Source organism: Cygnus olor, chromosome 1 (genome assembly GCF_009769625.2).
Source record: "Cygnus olor isolate bCygOlo1 chromosome 1, bCygOlo1.pri.v2, whole genome shotgun sequence".
Classification (NCBI taxonomy): domain Eukaryota; kingdom Metazoa; phylum Chordata; class Aves; order Anseriformes; family Anatidae; genus Cygnus; species Cygnus olor.
The window spans coordinates 86387437-86404883 of NC_049169.1; the positions used below are offsets into that span (position 1 = coordinate 86387437).

Below are 17447 nucleotides of genomic sequence, written 5' to 3' on the forward strand. Positions count from 1 at the left end.
ACTGCAAGCATGGTAAATGTATAATGCTTGGTAATTGGGGATGAGGATGTGTCCCAAAAAGCTATAAAAGTGTTGTATTTTCATTGTACAGAGCATTGTTAGGTCTTTCTTATCACCATCCCCCATTTTGAAGATTAATTACAGGAGAGAAAGGAAATCTAAGGAAAATAGGAAAAGCTGAGTACAGCAAAGAAAGCCACTCACTCACTGCATAATGGGGGAAAAATAGTTGTTGCAGATAAGCAACCACAATAAAAAATAGAAAACAAAACAAACACAGCTCTTTGATAAACAGCAAAAAGACTATATCCCTGGCTGGGGATTTCAACAGGGTCTGTGAAAAGCCCGTGGCAGCAGGGCACCTGGCTCCCACCCAGCACTCCACACTGCATGGTTTGTACAGCGGAGCCACGGCCGCCTGTTGGGATGCGTGATGGGGACAGCGCTGGTGCTCCATGGGTGTGACGGGGACTGGGTGCACAAGAGCCTCCTGTGACCTGCACACTCATTTGGTGCTTCGGGCACAGAGGGCACGTGGTTCTCAGGGCACAAGTAAAGGCTTTGCAGGGGAAAAAAAAGTTTTTTCTCTCAGAGTGAGCAGGTGTGGCAGAGATCCACCAAGAGGCACTGGAGATGAAAACCTTGCCGTTTCCTTGACCTGAGTTTTGTTTTTTAAATGAGCCTGTCAACTTTTAATTCATGCTTTTAAACTCAGATGTAACTAATAGCATCTTGGAATCCCATTTGCTTTCTATGAGTCATGAAACGCTGCATCCCTCTGCCACTGCTCTCACCAAGGACAATGAAATCTGAAGGGATTTGCTTCTGTTGTTTGCACTCCAGAGCTTACTGCAGCTGCCTTGGGGTTGAAAACAATATTTACTTGTTTTGAAATTGTGTTCAGCTAGAATTTTTAAAATATTTCCAGTAACATCCTTGCTTGGGCTTACAAAATATATAGCAGGTTTGGGGTTTCCTTTTGTGTTTTCTGTACTTTTTGCCTTTATAGTGTTTTGTTTTTATTTTTTTGGTGGTGTTTGTTGTTGTGGGTTTTTGTTTTGTTTTTGTTTTGTTTTGTTTTCAAAGTACCACTTGGTCCACATCTAAACTGACTGGAACCTTTAGGTGTGAAGCTGAAGGTTATCTGAAAATAGTCAAGGCAAGCAGAGTGGTCAGAGAGGGATTACAAGCATGACACAAAATGACAGGCAGAAAGGGAGAGGAGGCAAAGGTCCCTTCTGGAAAAGGTCCCTGCAGAGGCTGGGGCGAATGTCCAAAAGCAATTATGAAGATCACAAGAGAACTTGAATGGGAGTCATGGCAGATTCCTTCCTTTAGAAGCAGATAACTTTATTCTTAAGATTGTTCTGTGTCTGATGCTGGTAATTCAGCTGGCATTTTTGAGGTGGTATCAAAACTGATAGCCGACACATCTCATTATGTACAGGGATGGCTTTCCTGATCTCCCAGGCAATGGGAAAGTGGCTTCATGAGCCCCAAGTGAAGATGAGGATGAATTCAGTGGCACAGCTGCAGCAGAAAGCGCCTATGCCAGTGCTGTACCGCAGGTTTCAGGAGCCGGGGTCAGTTCTGCAGCACCTGGCTTATGCCGAAGGCCTCTTTGCTCCTAGACCCAGTCAAGGAATGAGCTATATCCACTTCAGCTTTCATTTCCACATGTCCCAAACCTGTATTTAGTGACACAGAGCAGATCCTCCCCCACAACTTCATGTCAAAGGCCCCTAGAGAAAAAAGAAGGTAGACCTACACATTTCCTCAGTGGAACAGTCTCCATGACGTTGTCTTTATTTTCAGAATAGCCCAGGCATGATAAACACTGTGTCCATGTGCCTATAAAAGTTTGTGGCTATGTTTGGCTTGCAAAATGTTTTGTGATTGCTCCTTCTTAGGGATCCCTATCTGTACATCCCAGGGGCTGCCCTGCATCTCTTCAGAGAAGCAGCTTTGGAGGGGACCTTGGGCTAAATGAGACATACAGACCCCTCCGAGTACGTGCAGAGGGAGCAGTCACTGTGCTCAAGGCAACCTGCAACTGTAGGAGTAGGCTGGCAACTTGGCCGAGAAAAGCTCTTCTGAGCAATGCCAGAAGGAGGCTGGTCACATGCCAGTGGTGCCATCCATGTGTGGTTAACTCTCCTAAAACTCCTCGAAAAAAAAATATCTGAGAATGAGAATTTTCCATTTTTAGAAGGCCAGTTTCATCTTAAGGTGCCTGATCCAGACACTTTCTTTGCTGCTCCCTCCCACAAATTTCTCTGGCCAGTTTTAGGTGACTCTTTGAAGAAGATTCGTATGTTAAAGTCTTCATTGGCTGCAAAACCATTCGTCTCATTTCTGTTGCAGGAGAACTGGTATTACCCACCTAGAGTGGGCTTGTCAGAAAAAAAGGCCAGGGAAGGAGGGTAACTGCTGGTCCTTGGCAGTGGTACCCAGAGTCACCAGCCAGAGCCAAAGCCACGATGCAGTGAGCTGCTGAGGGGCCCTCGCATCGAAGCAGGAGCAGAAACCTTCCAGGGAAACAGCACACACTTCACAAAAGGTGAGCTGGGCCTGGGTCACGTTGCCGATGTCTGTCTCTGACTTAATAACTCGGGCTATGATGTTTACAGTTTCAGTTCTTTCCCCTATATTATATGCTAACAAAAAGAATAATACTGGCTGGCTGGCTCAGCTGATGTATGTTGGAGTTCCTCCAAGTTTCTAAGTATTCAAGGTGCTAGTTTTGTTAATTTTCCATTTCAGTGGAGGCGGAGTGGTCTGAGGATATTTGCACTAAACCCACCACACGGAAATTTTACAATGTACCTTAAAGGAATAATGGGATTATTGAGAAGTCATCACCGTTGACATTTATTTTCCCATTCCATCAAATTTTTTTCAGTAGCCCAGATAACATTTTCGACAGCACATCCAGATTTACTGCTGATGCTTGATCCTGCTGTTGCTCGGAGGGCTCATAATTTTTTTACAGGATTCACTCATCATCTTAGTTGTCTTCTTAGCTAGTCACTGTTGTGATGCTTCATTTTAAGGCCACAAAACCATCTGCATCCTTGACATGACTCAGACACCCATATCCTGTATGAAAAGGATTTTAATTTTATGCCAGCAATAAAAATTGATCACTGGAAAATTTATAATTTGAGACCCCGGTACACCCACGTCAGATTAAGTGCAGTAATCAGGCTCATTATTTTCCAATGCCTGCATTCTGCAGGTGCTCTGAACGATGGTGCAGGCACAAAGCTACCATTACCTCCTCTCTGAAACAAGTGACTCCTCACGGCCCCTCCATCAGCCTCTGGCTCCCTGTTCCTCTCCGTTGCCTACCCAAGAGTCACAAGTCATTAGGGCTATGTAGCTATGGAGATGAAAGCCCTGCTCTACGTCACCCCTTGCTTTCTGATATGGTCCATTTGGTGCCAATGCAGACACATTTCCTGTGGGAAAAATAAAGATGGCTTCAGGACAGACACCATCAGTAACTGAGAATTCCTTCAGATTTGTGTAGGGAGATATGAATTGGTTGCTAACGTATTTGGAAAATGTAAAATTTTAGAGCAAAGGCACAGCCAAATGATGGGTGCTGCCCAGATCTGAATTTAGGGAATTAAGACCTGCTCTTTTTTTTTTTTTTTGAGGCTGAATTTTTTATCATCTGGTAAAACTTGTAGAATCACTAATCATAAAATCTTCAATACTACTCCAGGTACTTGGGTTCAAAAGAAATGTTGGACAGTTCTTACGAACAGCTGTTTCTACGGTTAAAATTGTTCTCTTAAGAGAATTAGCTTACAACTACTTTTCTACATGCTAGGTAAATAAAATGGCAACTTCCTAAACACAGTGTGCAAATACACTAAAGTACCAGGCATCAAGCAAACAAAAGTGATTCAGATAAATGAGGGGAAGGATTGCATTTTTAATATACACAACTCATTCCTGAGGGCTTGATCAAATCAACTACAGTGACTGAGATAAGGGACAGACACAAATGAAATGAGATTTTGAAAGCTCTGGCTTTCAGAATGATTTAAAAGATACAAGTAGTCAGAGAATGTTAAATTGCTGTTTTGCCCCCTTTCTGACACGATTATTGTTGCAGACACACATTCAAATCTCCATGTAAAATGCTTCCTGGGTCTGCTGGATGTCTGATGAAAGGACAGCAGGATAAACCCTAAAATCCTAACATAGGGGTTCCCAAGGTTTTTTGTTCCAACAAAACATTAAGTTTTGCTGGCTGTATCAGCATATGTCAGAGGTGAAATATTTAATTTTAAATGGCATGTAATGTAGCTCTGTATGCTTCTCAAGGCATTGGAGACCTCAGATAGAAACCACCTGCCAGCCTTTTGTTAACCATCCTGTGGTTTTCCTAGGAACGTACATTAAAGATGAGAAAAGATCAAAATACTTACAGTTTAGTCTCTCCAGCCATAATGCAAAGCAGAGACAGGTATAGTATGCCCCTACAGGCTAATCCTTCTTTGGCCTGGAAGACCCAGGGCTAGAATTTACAAATCTGCACTCACCACTAGAGAAGCATGGAGAAGAAAGACATCCTTGTATCATTCACCTAGTGTGAAAAACTGGAATGTCATGACAGCTGTGGAGATCATTCATCCTCTCCTCTGACCATTCCTGGTGAACTCATATGGCGAAGGAGTAGTACAGAAAGCAATCTGCAATTTTTATGGAGAACTGCAGTGATGTTCATTAATCCAGTGTTCAAAAATGTATTGCTAGAGTGAGCACCTAACAAATTTGAGGCCAGGTAGCTACCAAATTTCCAGAGTTAAAAGAGAGATGGAATTTCAGAGGCTGACAATGTCCATAACACAATATGGCACTACTTCGTTTCTAGGCCTGACAGCGGTCAAGATACTGGACCTTAGAATATTCCCACCATTCTCCCTCACATTATGATTTTAGCAGCTAAAAATTAAAAAAATGACTGCATTATACCCTATGAAATCCAGATTGTAAGGCTTCCAGATGGTGCGAAGCACTCACTTCCAAATTCAGCTGTTCCTGAGACAACAGCCACTAACATCATGTCACAACTGTAGTGACTGAAACGACTGTAATTGAAAAAGGTGACTTTCAAAGCTTGTGTTCATCCACAGCGTTAATTCTTTCTCCGTTGTTCTTACTGCTCTGTTCAGTGCCTGAGAACAATGACCAGAAAGGACTGATACCAATAGCATAGAATGAAGAGCTGCAGCCTTCTCACTGCAATCTTCTCCCTTTTGCTTCTTTAAAACAAAAAGGCCGCTATGCAGAGAGGTCTGGAAGCAGAACGCCAGCAAAGCTAGAGCACTGCTTCTGATATGGTGGTGTAGATGTTCTAGCTTGAAGCTCTACAGGGCCATAGCTCAGCTGCAAGGAAATGCAACTTTATCAAAACAAATCACAGTTGGGGATGGGGGAGGAAAACACATCATGCTCTCATCACAAGAAAAGCTACTTTGATCCACTTTCAAAACAATACATCAATCTCACTTGCAACTCTCATCACAAAATGAACATAACTAAATATATTGAACGAACCAGCCCATACTTGTCTCTCTCTCTCTCTCTCTCTCTGTTCAGCCCTTGCCAAAGAAACACCTCATCAGTCCCTGCTCTATGGTGTCTGAAATGATGTAGATTTTCTTTCATAATTTAGGGCCTGATCAACTGGAGGCGGTCTGCAGCTGTAAGAACGAGGCCTCCTCCCAGCATGGGGATGATGCTGAATAGGCTCCAAGTACAAGCATGGGATGATATTGATCCAGAGAAGAGAGGAGACAGAGAGAGCAAGAGGTATGTATGCACACGGGCCTCTCCCTGCACGTGAGACAGGGCAAGAGGCACAAAGGCAGCCTCGCTCGTAGTTCAGGGCAGCAGGGGCAGTAGGGACGTGGCTGCCTTCCAGCGCAGAATGGAGGGTGCCAGAGGGAGCCCTGGCCTCATTTTCTTTGCAGACTCCCAGAGCCTCTGAGATCAGGCGCTGTTCGTGGGAGTCTGTCTCTTAGGAAAGCCTCTGCTCCCCTGATGAAATAAATGATTCAAACTAAGTCCCAGGCTGGTGGCTGCAAAGGTTCACGGGGGCCTGTTTTGCTTGTTGCTCTGTATCTTTTCCACCACAGTCACCTCATGGTATCCAGCCCATCAACATGACATGTCCACAACTTCACACCACGAGGGACATCCTCGTTGGGAAATCGTTCTGAGAGGAAAGAGAGGAGACAAGTGTCAATAGGAAACCACCCACAGAATGGACAAAGAGACAGATGTTGCTTTGACAGAGACACAACCGGAGAGTGACAACTTTTTCAGGCTCACGCCCCTGTTCTTTCTTGCACAGGCCACTTTGCTCAGGGCCAAGACCCGAGCTCTTGGCTTCCCCTCCCCAGCAGCCACAGTCTCATCAGCCCTCACTAGCCCGGACTGGGGCAGGATGTTTCGCACTTGCTGGTATCCTGGGTGACAGATGCCTTTGGCGTGCATGGCACACGTGCACATGGCCGTGGGCACACACCCACAGGCATCTGTCACCTCACCCCTTTCATAATGATCCCGCTGAGGTCTCTCGCAGGGTTCCTCGTGCTATCTGGGGTTCCCCACACTCCGACTCCATCCATGCTCTGCCATCTCCTGGAGAGCCCCCTGCTCCTAAACTCTGCTTTGTGACCCCCGCCTGGCGGCTCACGCCTCAGCGTATTTGGATCAGGATCACCAGACATGGCCTCACTGTTTTCTTGGGCTCCTTTTTCCTCTTCTTGTCAGAGGCGTTGAGGTAGGCCTGCTCCCTGGCCCGGTACGAAGGGCCTCGGCTCAGCTCCCTCTCGCTGTAGGGAGGCAGGGTGTCCTCCCCATCCTCCTGGTCAGACGACGGCGGCTGCTGCGACTGCTGCTGCGACGGCTCGGGCTTGTAGGTAGAGGGTGGTGACCAGGCGTAATACGTTCCCCCTCCTCTCTGGCTGGGCTGCGAGCTCAGCTTTGAGGGGGTTTCACAACGGTCACCGCTTTCATCGTAGCTCCGGGATTTCCTCTCCAGGACGCTGCTGAGGTAGGAGTGATCGTATTTCTGGCTCCCTCCAGGCGTCCGGCTCACCAGCCGGGGCAGGTGCTTCTCCTCGTGAGCCCGTCTCCGGGGCGGGCTGTACGACCAGCCCCGATCCGAGTCCGTCAGTGGCTCTCGGTTCCCCCTGCTGCGCTTGGTGTAGTACTCCTCCAGGGAGCTGTCCTGGTGGTGCAGCCCTCCGCCACGCGACTCCGAGCGCTCGAAACGCCGAGTCTCCTGGCTGTCCGCCCGCCGGGCCCGCTGGCTGTAGGACTCCGCGAAGGCTGCCAGCTCGTCCATGGAGACGGCCGGCACTCCCACAGAGAAGCTCTTACGGGACAACATCTCGGACTTGGATCTCTGCTGGCTGGAGGAGGGAAAAGGTAGGGTTAGAGACCAGGATTCAGCTGCACTCATCCCCTTGGCAGCCTTCAGAGACCACGGAGGGAAAGAGGCGCTCCTGGGGCATGAATCATCTGACCTGTTTTCATCCCCTTCCGTAGGAAGAGATGTATCACATCCTAGAAAAACCTACTTCTCTCTGCTGACTGTAAGGGCGGCCTGGTGTGGATAGCTCAGATTCTACATGCCTGACATTACCAGAGATTAACCCCGGGATGCACCTTCCTTGTCCTCCGCTGTGCAGGGCTGAACTTTCTTCCCTTAGCCCCAGCACTTGTAGGTGTATGTCCTGCTGGGAAAACCCAAGAACCTGGCTACAGAAGCTCACAGGAGGGTAATTTTGAAGCAGGTTTAAAGGGAGTGAACTGGCACAACAGCTCAGTACTGACGGAAGTAAATCCCTGCCATCGCTTTTGAGGGACTGGGCTGCTGGTATGAGGGAAGAAGCACATGACATCTCTTCTAGATGCCAAAGTGCCAGTCCTTCGGACCTGGAATACAGGTTTTGGTGCACCAAAGCACCGGGGTGTGATTCCTAACACAGTGCACCAGCACTGAGAAGTGCCTGAGGGATCAGGTACAGATCTCAAGGGAGCACTATGGGAAGGTGACTTTGTTTCCTATTTATCTCACTTTTACATCCTACCTGGAATGGTGTCAGTACCTAGCACTGCCCAGCTGGGGAGGCTTCAGCAGAACTGTAGGAATCAGATCGATTCTGTCCTCATCTAAGACATCTTCCATCTGAACCTTTCTCTCCAGCTGCAACCCCTCCGTCCTACTAGGCTAGACCAGAGCAGCAGGAAATGGAGAACAGCTACCAGTACATCTGTCCCTTCTCTTTAACTTACTACTTTGGCTGATACAGTAGCCTCCAAAACATAGCACTCCTCACCTGTGTCGGAAACTGTCCCTCTCATCTCTGTAATCAGAGACAGCCTGGGATCTCGACGTGCTGCCCCCGCCGATCACTCCTGCCCAGTACTCAGCATCCCCATCCAGGTCTCCTGCCGGAGGCAGAGGTTTCCTCCGCGCCTGGCGGTAGGGCTGTCGGAAGTTCAAGTCGTCCTCATGCAAAGAGCTGAGTTCAGAGATGGTGTTGTTATCTGAAGGGGAGGTTGCAGAAAAGAAATGAGATAGGCATTACCTAGTAGCATATGGGAGAGGAGAAGAGAGGACAGGAAGGCTGTGGAAAGCCTGGCTGCAGATTTCTCAGACAGAAGCTGAGCTGTCCTCCATTAGAAAAAAAAAATCAAAATGGAACCCAAGGTCCAAACCCTTGTGTGACTCCTGTGGCTCAGTTTGGACACAGAGCTGGCGTTGGACCTACAGGTCTTCTGAACTGGTTAACCAGTAGCCAGATGGGATATTCTAAGGGTATCTCAACTGGCATCAGATGCTTGTGTTCAGACAACAAAGTTCAGCCTTTGTGCAGAAATCCCCCCTCAGCCCTGCTTCGCTAGCACGTGTGAGCTCTCCACCCTCACGAGGTGGGCGCTGTGCTTGGTGGTGCATCATCCCAGCAATTGTGCCACCTCCCCCTTTCCTGGTGTGAGACAAGCTGGCTCTGGATTTGGCCTGACTTGCTCAGTTAAAACAAAAACAACCCCCTCAAAAAAAAAAGAAAAAAGAATTAAAAAAAAAGTAAGAGACTGTCTGAATCACTGTCAGTCTCTACCCCGTCAAGCACATTGACATCTGGAGGCCTGACATACCAATCTGGAGAGGTCTTTTTATAGTAAATCTTGTGGGTGGAGAAGACAGTGTGCTCAGCAATGACTGTTTTAGAAGTACATATAATTTGTTAGTTATGCCTAATCTGTACAGAGCCTTGATGTAATGTCATTCCCTAAAGCCCCTACCTTCATTGATTTGCAGGATCTCACGTGTCTGTTTTAAAAGAGCCTCTGCCAGTGCCTAATATGGGTTAGCTCTGCATCAGTCGGATGCTGCACGGAGGAACCAAGCCTCCCAGCCTGCTGTTGTCCTCAGAACAGCTAAAGAACAAACACCAGCACTGCAGGCCCTCCTCGTGCACATAACCTGTCCCACCACTGCACCTCTGTCTCCTAATGCAGAAAGATCCTCAAATCCTCACTAGGGTTTGTGCTGACACCCATTAAACACCCCTTCAGTCTTTACTTAGGAAAACAAAGCCTGCAATAGGAAGACAGTGAGGAGTTCCCTGCAGAAGCTCCCTTCTGAGCTTGCATCATGCCCCTCCCTTTCACCTGCAGTGTCTGACTGCCAAGCCACCAGTGCTGCTGCACATAGTACCTCTGATCTTACGTTGCCCAGTGTCACCAAACCTCCTGGTAATCCCCTTGCTTCCTGAATCTTTCTTGTAGTCCCTTTTGCAGGGCAAAACCCACTCCAAACTACCTTTATGCATCATTCAGACCATACTGTGGACACCGCAGCACACAAAACAGACCTGGCTTTTCAGACCATGATGATCCAAAAGCTCAATTACCCGAGCAGCCAATTTTCATGATAGTTTGAGTCTCCCACACCTTGTTTAGTCTAATGAAGGATGATTATTAGGTGAGCAGTAACTCTTTAAAATCAGAACATATCCATAGATTCCTAAGATCCAGACTTTATCCATCCCAGGATTAATATCCTAGAGGCTAGCTTTAAGACAAAGCCAGTGAACTTTTAGCTATAAATTTGCAGAGTATTTTTCAGGTCAGTGAAAAACAAAATCAAACCATTCTTGTTCCTCACATCGTTCTCGCATCCTCCTAGCTGGGTCAAACTGAGCCAGTTCTTTCTCGACGTAGTACAGCACCTTCATGGAGTCCCTTTCCTTGTCAGTTTGTATCCTGTACCCTTTGCGCACTGCTGGGGAGAAAAGAAAAGAATTTAGAGGAAAACACATTTAAGTTTGAGGAGACTTTCAGACAACATTGCTTCTACAGTTGAGCTCACATTTGCAGGCAGGTAGGCTGCATCTTCCAAAACAGTGAGTCAGTCCTTGCTTCAGAAGAAATTTGTCTCTAAGGTGGGATGTGAAGTTGTGAGCAGCTGCATCGTTTAGAAAGTTTGCAGCAACAGCAAAAAATGTCTTGGAAATACCCGATCTGTACAGCCAAATGCATCAAGTGGTGACATTGCCACAGTGATTCCACCTCCTACAGAGGATGGCAGGGAGGAAGGTAGCAGTCGCTTCCCCTTCCTTAGCACTACCGAAAGGATTTGTCATGGTATGGGAGAAGCAGTGCCAGATCAGGCTTCCTCTATGCAGCAGAGGTAGTGAGCTCCCAGGCTGCAGGGGAAGCAGGTGGCTGAGCATGTGGGAGCTGTCACTCTGCAGGAGCACTCCACACTCCCCAGCCCCACGAATTCTGCTCACACAGGTTGAAAAGCATGTGGTAGGAGATGCTCCAGAACACGGAAGGAAACATAGAAAGTCCCATAAAGCACATCGCACTGAGATCTATACCAAATCCAATAATGGGGCCAATCAGGTCACTGGGTAACTGTGAAACTGCTTGCTCTGGAATTCTTTATGTGCAGTATTTTACAGAATAGGTAGGTTTCACACAGGCATTAGGTGCTTGAGTCCACTTGCAGGGGAAGCCTGGACAGCTTTTTTGGCTTTGCCACCTTCCTGTGCATAGAAAAGAAGCTCCTACACACCCAGAGCCACAGCAGCTCTAACTCTGGCAGGCTGGCTCCATGCACACTTTATGTGCTAAGCCTATGAATAGCCTGGCTACCTCAAGGCCAGTCTACAGTCAGCAAGCAAAGAACTCCACCTATTAGGGCGTTGAAGAAAATAAGGCTTCTATAGCAGATTGTTTAAGAAACGTCTCAGCCTGGGGCTATTCGAAGATTGACAGAAACACAGGTCTCAGTCCCAAGGAGCTAACCCTGAAATTCAGCCTCATTAGAGCACTGCTGTAAGGATGAGTCGCTTATCACTACAAAACGAACCTGTCTGCCTTGCACGGGGTTAGTGTGTTCCCTTGTGTGAACACTGCAGCGTTGCATGAGCCCTCCTCTTGACGCACTATTTTAAAAAAATACTTGGACGGTGGTAGTGAGCCAACCTCTTCCTTCTGTTTTATCCCATACACCGATATATCAGTATCTAGCATATGGGTTTGATAGTACGTTGCATAGTATGCAGTGTGGGCTGAACAAGGACTTGGCACAGGTATTCTTAGGCACCTTCTGTCCTAAGCTGCTGTGCTTGTGTCTGTGCACTATGAAAAAAACATGCTCTGCCTCAGAAATGGCTGTGCCATAGGAATTGGTGGAACAATTCCTGTAATACTCCTGCGAATTGCTTCAGGAGGAAGTGCTTTACTATGGATTTTAACTGTGTGTATGTAAAGTGAATTTCTAGATCTTGAAATATTGTCTAGTGTATTTGTATTTGGGAAAGGTATTAGGTGTTAAAATGTAGCACGGGTCTATCGCAGTCCTGCTTTCAATGTGTCTCCAGGACAAACCCAGACAGCTCAGCTGATGGCAGTCTGGAGTTTCACAGTTTTATCATCACCACAAATATGTGTACAATAAGTGTAAATGCACACCGTGACTTATAGAACACAAGGAACCCTGCCTCTGCCTTCCAAAGTGGAAGACCAGCATGTCTCTGCAGGTGAGTTGGACTGACTGGCCTCAGAAGTGGTGACTCCTGCTGCACTGACAGAGCTGGCACAGCATAAGCAACAGCAGTGCAAGTTCTCTGCTTTGCCTCACCATCACAGTTGACCTCTGGTCTGATACACTGCCAGGAAAGAGCCCTCTCGCTGTTCTTCCTTCCAGTGCATCTCCTAGGAGCTCAGCTGAGCTACCACCTCATTTTCACACAGGCCAACAACCAAACATTAGCTGGAAATGACTCTGACCTACTGATAGCCTTTGGGGAACTTGAGCAGGCAGCTTCCAGATTTTGTCGCACAAGAACCACTAATCATGCTGAGGCTGTGCCAAATATCTATTTGGGCAACATCTTTAGCTGCTGGAACCGATGGGAGAATTAGCTAGGCTTCATGCTAGCTTCATGCTTGACTTGCTATTGCAGCTATGTATCAAAAGGAAAGTGACTTTCTTGGGTAATTCTGTAAGCATCCAGAAATTAACTTGGGAATTAAATCTGCAAGGATGACTGTGAGCAGCCCATAAAAAGGATTTTCCATTACAGATAAGGCATATTTTGTCTCTACATTTATTTATTAAATACTTCCGGCAATGATATTGAATGTTCAACTTATTAAATCTCTTTATTATTCCTTTGTGTGAGATTCAAAGATATTATTGCTTCTTCCTCGTACCCTTCTTCATCCATAAATTGCCAAAATCCTTTAATAACGTCTGCATATTTTTAGACCCATCTCAATTATAAGGAAATGAAGATGCAAAGATGTTAAGCACTTGTCCAGAACCATTCCATTAAAGTCAAAGGGAATGGAACATTCTTCCCTGCTAGAGCATATTTTCTTCTCCTGAACAGTTCATAAATTTCTAATGCTTAATTTGTTTAACTTTGGACACTTTTTTTATTCTTCTGTGGGTGGAACCAAGTCAGACAAAACTGTAAACTGTTTCCCTCCCCAGAAAGGACAGCACTACTATTTTTTTCAGGCAAGTGTGGTTAGGAAGTAAGTGATTTCTCATCCTTTTCTATTTCTTTTCACTTTCTATATTGGAGGTCTGGAGTTCAGCTCTCGAATTAAAAGCTTCCCTATGTGCATGGTTTAGAGAATCTATGCCAGAGTCTCCAGGTAACCACTGCATTTAAAATAGAAAGCATACATCCTAACTTATGTGTTCCCAGCAGTTCTAACTACGAGAACTGAACGTTCGTTTTTATTTTCTGTTCAGCCCTAAGTTCAGGACCAAGTTCCTAAGCTTCACTGGAGCTTTGTCACATGGCGTTTATGTAACTGTAGGCAAATTTTTTAAATATTCTCGTGCCTTAGTTTGCTCACTAGATCACCTCACAGGGGTCAGCTACAAGCACAGAAGCTAACTAGGGCAAAGGCTGCACTTTTCAGACTGGCAGCCAGGATTACAGAATCCTCCAGTTTCCATCCCCTAGCACTTCTGATCCTATTGACCATTTTTAAATGAACTAGACAGAAGTTTTTGGTATCAAAGATACCAAGTTTTTACAAGTTTCAGATCAGACCTACAATAGCTGTGTGGAGGATGCAGAGACCATAATTAGTGCTCCTTCTGAGCAAAGACCTTCATTATCCATTCAACTATTATCTGTTTTGTTTAGCTTGCCGTCTGGCCAACCAGCAAATAAGCAGCTTGGAAGAGCCATGTAACGTGTTCTCTCTTCTACAGCATGTAATTAGGGGATATTCTGGAATGATAACGGAGCTTAAGAGACAAGGAAGGGAGTGCAGGGAATCAACCTGCCTTAGCTGCTCAGTTCAAGGAACACCTTCTTTGTGCATCCCCCTGCACAACAGGAGCATGATCCAGGCTAAGGGCTTGTCCATATTAATAAAATAAATATTAATTTTAAAATAATAAATAAATAAAAAGCTTAAGAACCTGTCATCTCTCCACAACAGTTAAAAGTCACTACAGTAATAGTTTAATTTGCACTATGTAGTATTGCCTGTCAAATATTGAGTTGAAGATTTAAGTCTTGACAGTTTGATTCAGATTATATAATAAATGCATTTTTCTGTGTAATAACCATGGATGCTAAAGGCCATTCCATTTGGTTTCTAAACACATCCATAGTTTTTTATTCAGCATTTGTGCTCTGCTAGTAAAGCACAGCAGAGACAAGCACTGGGTCTGTGATTTGACTCTTAAAAAATCCCTGAGGTTCCCACAGCCAACACCATGTTCTACAAGCAGTGACATTTTGCACAAGAGAAAAAAAAAAAAAAAAGCACTGTGGCTGTCATTCATCATTTTCTGACAAAGATTTTTGAATTGGATACATTCTGCTTTGGATCAGTGACTGATTTATTTCCTATTTCAAAATGCACCATTCCAGAGCTCTGTTTTCATTTTGGTGGGAAAAAAAATGTATGACTGTTGAATGAAAATACTTCTAGTAATTCTGAAAAGGTTAATATATTGACTGGGGCAGGGGAAGAATGTGGAAGGTTATTCCAAAAGCTTAATTATTTGAGTAGGCTACTTGATTGTGGAACTTTTTGGAACTGTCTTATCAACACACTGTCACGAGTAAATTTAACAATTGATAATTAGTGTAGAGCTTTCAAATCAGACGTGGCTGGATCAATGGCAAACATACTCTGTCAGTATGGTGACTATCTTGGTAAGTCACTTCTGCTGCTGCAGTATGTTTGAGTTCAGGCAGCCACTCTAGTCTTGAAATGCTGCTAGGATGTGGCTAAATAGCCATCCTCTTCTTCCTTGAAGGCAACTTCCTTTACAGCAGAAGTGACCCTCACTGAGATAGAAGCACCATACCCATATTCTCTCTGTCTGACATTGATCTATAACTCCCTTCTAGTTAGAAGCCTTTTATCACACACATTTCATAAATGGAAAGGCTGAACAAGCCAAGTGACCTACTGACTTCTGTCAGGTATGGGAGGGGATCCAGCCGCAAATGCTCTTGGGCAGAAATGACAAGGGAGCACGTACCTGTGTTTGAATTGCTACAGGGACAGTAAAACATGCTGCAGCAAAAACTGCTGCCAGAGGGGAAGCAGCGCTCTACACAGAGCAGCAAAAGCAGTTTACCAAGACAGAGCAGCTTGCAAGGCATTGGCTCTAAGGGGAAAACAGCCACTGCCTCTGCTCCTCTGCAACCACCTTCATTCATCCTTTTCTCTCCCGCAAGCAAAGGTTTAGAAAGGGGCCCAGAGCACGAACCTGGCCTCCCATTCCCTGCTGGCCTAATTCAGTACCCCCAAACAGACACTTTGCTGATGGCACTAGACAAGTCTGACCACATGGCCCTAAGGATGCAAATGTCATTGCCAGCACCAGGATTAAAATACGGTTTGTCTGCGTTTATCCTGTTCATAGCACTCTATCAGCAACGCTTACCCCTCCCGTTCCCAGCCCTGCTCCCAGGAAGAGAACTGAATGCTGTGCTTGGCACTGCAAATTACCATTTTGGCTTCCTCCGCTGGTGTCACTTGGGGCTAAGGGAGGTGGGTGCGACTTATCCATCAGCACAGCAGGAGATGGGACACCAGCTACAGGAACACTGGGGATGTAGTATGGACCTGGCATGGAGGAGACCGCAGGAGGGTACCCTGCCTTTGCTGCCTTGCCTGCTACGTACACTGAAAAAGAAAAAGAACAGCAGTCAGCATCACGCCAGCCTCCCCCAGAACCACATGGCTTGTGGCAGAAACCTGCACACCACTGACATTGGTGACAACCCAGCAGGAGACAACTGGACAAGTGAAATGACAGGGGCCGATATGAATTTCTCTAAGCCTCAAATAGCACTGAGGGGAGTTTAGAAAGTGCTCAGGGCATGTCATGTGAGCACTCCAAGATGCCCAGCGTCTGGAAGATACCCAGCGTGTTAGAGCCAGCATTACTGCTGCCACAACTTAGCGGCAGCTCAGCTTTAAAAACAACTTATGTCTCAAGCTGCAGGGATGAGGCTCATGAAACTTGACAGATCTGCCTGAGCCTGACCAGGAACCTTGCTGGGTTGCAAGGATTTTGCACTGTTGTAGAGGGCAGCTGCTTTGCACTGTCGGGAAGAAACCTCCCAGGATGCTTTTAGCTCTGCCCCCGCAACACTTGCTGACATGACAGCAACTTTGGAAGGGGAGCATGACACTTTGGAGAAGCAGACGCAGCTGCCAAGGCAGGGAGGCCTCAGAAAATTACATTTGTAATTAACTTTGAGCGCTCAAGCATTGAGCAATAGGTCAGATGCTTCACTCCCCAAGAACTAGTTCTTGAGTCAAGCAAAGTGCTCAGGGCAAAGCAAGCAACATTAGCACATTCTCCTCCTGTTCTGCCAGGGAGCAGAGGAGGTAAAGAAGATCCGTCCCAGGCCTGGACAGGGTCACTCACGTGCCCGGGGACAGCAGCAGGACTCAGGACAGCAGGGGCAGCGGACGTAACAACAGCAGCTGTGTGGGCAGCACTGGCACCAGCAGATCCCCACCAGGAGGAAGAACAGGAACGCGCCCAGGATCACCAGGCCCACAAAGACCCACTCTGGAAAACACGGGGAGAAAAAGAGATACTTACAGGATTGCACATCGCTGGGGAAGCGAACAGCAGCAACATCATCCCTGTGGAGAGCACAGGGGCAGAATAGATGGGTGGGGCTTTTAATAGAAACGGACTCCCTCCTGGTTTAGGACCATGTCAAAGCAGAAATGACACATGGCAGTGAGAAACAGAGCTACCAAAATATGGTCCCTTCTCAGCCTCTCTGGCTGGCTGAGAGGCAAGCAGCATGCAGGCAAGAGCTCTGGTTCCCCACACGGAAACCCTTCATCCTGTGGCAGACCTGTACGAATGCTGCAGGACATGCCCTATTAGCATTTGGGTCTCATTAAAGACTCATTCTTCTCAGCCATGTTCATGCCCTGCTTATGTGTTTGTTCCCTACCCATATTCCAGTTTTAATGGGACAAACGACGGTGAAAAGCAGGCTATAAATAGCCCAGTAAATGAGCCAGGCCTGCCCCTTCACAGCTAGGCCCACGCACACAATTATTCTTTTGAATGTGCTGAACGAACATCCTATTCAGGCACTGCAGCCAGCCAGGAAACCTAACAACCACTTTTTTTTTTTTTTTAATTTTCACTGAAGCCTCAGATGAAGTCTGTACAAGTGACAGGGCAGAAGGGATGGTCCACAAAAATCGTGATGGGGCTGTAACGGGCTCTATTTACATTACATGGGAAGGGGAGCAAGAAAAGGTCCCTAAAACTCTGCTGCCAGGAAATCTGTAGCAGCAGCAGCAGCCGTGCTGAGGGCAGGTGCCCAGCCTGCCATGGGGCAGCTCTCAGCCCTTCACTTCACCGGGGATGG

At 46.5% G+C, this 17447-nt stretch overlaps 1 protein-coding gene across 6 annotated transcripts in view; it reads right to left on the reverse strand.

The window, feature by feature from the left end:
- Positions 1-1009: 1009 nt before the first annotated feature.
- The window catches only part of ILDR2 (immunoglobulin like domain containing receptor 2), a 38012-nt gene continuing 21574 nt past the window's right edge, over positions 1010-17447 (reverse strand). For 4 of the 6 annotated variants that reach the window (XM_040567255.1, XM_040567239.1, XM_040567274.1 and 1 more), the window contains 6 exons: positions 16475-16621; positions 15547-15723; positions 10202-10318; positions 8370-8580; positions 6761-7439; positions 1010-6235 (listed from right to left, as the gene is read on the reverse strand). In XM_040567255.1, the coding sequence (XP_040423189.1) occupies positions 6200-6235; positions 6761-7439; positions 8370-8580; positions 10202-10318; positions 15547-15723; positions 16475-16621 (1367 nt within the window). In that variant the 3' untranslated portion in view covers positions 1010-6199. The remainder of the gene's footprint in view (positions 6236-6760; positions 7440-8369; positions 8581-10201; positions 10319-15546; positions 15724-16474; positions 16622-17447) is intronic. The other 2 variants (XM_040567265.1, XM_040567248.1) reach the window with 1 other exon arrangement.